Source organism: Hibiscus syriacus, unplaced genomic scaffold (assembly GCF_006381635.1).
Source record: "Hibiscus syriacus cultivar Baekdansim isolate YM2019G1 unplaced genomic scaffold, ASM638163v2 tig00110819_pilon, whole genome shotgun sequence".
Classification (NCBI taxonomy): domain Eukaryota; kingdom Viridiplantae; phylum Streptophyta; class Magnoliopsida; order Malvales; family Malvaceae; genus Hibiscus; species Hibiscus syriacus.
The window spans coordinates 1,063,636-1,066,490 of NW_024062875.1; the positions used below are offsets into that span (position 1 = coordinate 1,063,636).

The window sequence follows — 2,855 nt, forward strand, 5'->3', positions numbered from 1 at the left end:
TAATATTGTGAGAAAAAAAAATTCACGAGATAACGTTTTCCAACAATTAATTGTTGAGATAGGGTGTTTGCTACAGGTCGAATATAGATTGCCAGGTGATCTGGGCGACCAATGAAGGTCGCCAGGTGGTCTGGGCGACCAATGAAGGTCGCCAGGTGGTCTGGGCGCCATGCCGTTTGAGTTTGGGAGAAACAAAATGTAGTGTTATCTCTTCCTAGTCAAACAATAATTGTTTGGGTTAAATGCAAATTTGGTCCTCATAACTTTGCACTCTCATACATGTATTTATTTTAGTCACAAACAATTATAATTTAGTCATACATGTTTCTTGTTTATCCTATTTTAGTATGTATTTATTTTAAAATTGATTATTGGGATATCTTGTTTTGTATTTAGTATGTATTTATTTTAAAATTGATTATTGGGATATCTTGTTTTGTATTCAATAATTTTTATTTGTTCTACGTTTATTTATTTCGAGTATTTTTCACTATTTTTTAGTTTTATTTAGTTTCATTTTATATTGGAAAAATTTGCGAAATAATATCGTTGGTAGGGAGAAATAAATACATACTAAAATAGGATAAACAAGAAACATGTATGACTAAATTATAATTATTAAAATATACATGCCTGAAACAAAACATTAAAAATGTCACTAAATGATTAAACAAATAGATTACAAAGCATAGGGGACCGAAAATGCTATTATCTCCTAAATATTAAAACACGCGTATGAGAGTGTAAAGTTGTGAGGACCAAATTTGCATTTAACCCAAACAACTAGTGTTTGACTAAGATGAGAACACTACATTTTGTTTGTGAAACAACCCAAACCCAAACGAATGACGCCCAGCATACATGGTGACCTTCATTGGTCGCCCAGATCACCTGGCGATCTATATTCGAACTGTAGCAAACACCCTATCTCAACAATTAATTGTTGGAACGTATTATCTCGTGAATTTTTTTTTCTCACAACATTATCTCGTAAATTCAACCTATTTAAATAAGTGTCGAATAAAAACGTAATATATAAATAATTTTATTTGAAATAGAAGAAAAAGGATGAACTTGAGAATAGAGCAAATAGTATAGCTTTTCAAAAGAGCCCATATAGATCCTCTTGCAATCCAAGCTTAAAACGAATACAGTTGGAAAGTTGTACAAGGAAGAATTGTTTCAATGGATTCATCCTACTTCTAAGCTAAAATTTGAATAAAAAATACTGTACAGATGGCAAGTAAATAACATTTGATAGGTGTCTTTCTGTCAGGAAAGAGCAGACAATTTGGCCATTTCATAATCTTTTTATTTATAATTATAGTATTTGTTTTGTGTTAAAGTAAGCTATTTGGTATCATATCTTTAAAGCCAGCCTTGCATATAACCCACCTATGGCAGGGGAAAGAGAGCCATCAATATTGTAAAGAGAAAAGAGCAAACGAAAAAGAGAATTTCAAGAAGAAAAAGAAGAGGGAGTTGAAGATGGCATCAATGGCAACATCAAAGCAGATATGGGAACAACAACAATCGCAGATGCAGCGCGTAAAGAACTCGGGAGTTATCGTTACCAATGAAACTCCAACGAGGGATGACAAGGAAGAGGAAATAGCCAAATCTGCATTGTCATTGTTTCGAGCCAAAGAGGAAGAGATTGAGAGGAAGAAGATGGAGGTTAGGGACAAGGTTGAGACTCATATGGGACGTGTCGAAGAAGCAACCCGGCACTTGGCTGACATTCGAGAAGTAAGTTGCTCATGAGAAATTCACCATAATGAAGCATCATGTTACAGATCTTAACTCTGGCCTAAACGAAAATAATCTTAATGACACATCATATGTAGCATCATAGAATTGTAATCTATAAACCAGATTCTTCCTGTTAAAGGGTACTTTGAACTGAGGGTAGTTTAACTGCAATAACATCGATGTTTGCTTCTATTGGATTATTAATGTCATTGACAACTGATGAAATCTTCCAGGAGCTTGATGCCCTCATAGATCCAATGAGAAAGGATATTGCGTTTCTGCGCAAGAAGATTGACACCGTCAACCGGGAGCTGAAACCACTGGGACAGAGCTGCCAGAAAAAGGTGCGCATATTATTTTCATCGCTAATCATTAAATTGATAATCAAGTGGCAATAGAGTGCATAATTGGTAATAATTTTGAATGATTGTGTATAGTGAAAAACTCACATGCTGTGTGAATCACAGGAAAGAGAATACAAAGAAGCTCTTGAAGCCTTCAATGACAAGAATAAGGAGAAAACACAACTAGATGGAAAATTAATGGAGGTGAATGTTTTGTGCTTTGTAACTTTGGTTAAACCTTGTTTTATTACAAAATCTTGCAAGTACTAATTGTTTATGTGGAATTGCTGGATAGCTGGTGAGTGAAAGCGAGAGGTTGAGGATGAAGAAGCTGGAGGAGCTAAGCAAAAGTATTGAAACCCTTGGTTAAAATCGGCGATGACTAAAACAACGTGATTTGCGTTGCTTGCTGTAGTTTGACACCCAGTTTTCTGATTGTTTGATATATTTTTATGATTTAATTTCCACGTTTTTCTCCTTGTTCTTCAATGGGAAGTGTTCTGATATATAGGAAAGTAGCCACTCAACCACTTACCAAACATGTCAACCTTCTTGTCTTCTATCTTCATATATATATATATTCATAGCAGAGGGAATTGCTCCTTATCTTCGTATATATAATTTTTTATATAAAATATTTATTCAGGATGCATACAAACATAAATACACTTAATCACTAAATATAATGAGGCCACATTCACGTCAATACCCACTTTTCTAAATTTGGATAGGTAGGGATAGATTGAAAATTTCAAATTA

The 2,855-nt window shown here is 34.2% G+C and overlaps 1 protein-coding gene across 1 annotated transcript; it reads left to right on the forward strand.

Moving 5' to 3' along the window:
* Positions 1 to 1,434: 1,434 nt before the first annotated feature.
* On the forward strand, positions 1,435 to 2,630 carry LOC120142030. Its single transcript, XM_039156792.1, has 4 exons — positions 1,435 to 1,749; positions 1,986 to 2,096; positions 2,220 to 2,300; positions 2,392 to 2,630. Exons 1-4 carry the CDS (start codon positions 1,489 to 1,491, stop codon positions 2,464 to 2,466), a joined length of 528 nt encoding a protein of 175 aa, XP_039012723.1. The 5' UTR covers positions 1,435 to 1,488; the 3' UTR covers positions 2,467 to 2,630.
* The last annotated feature ends 225 nt before the right edge of the window (positions 2,631 to 2,855 follow it).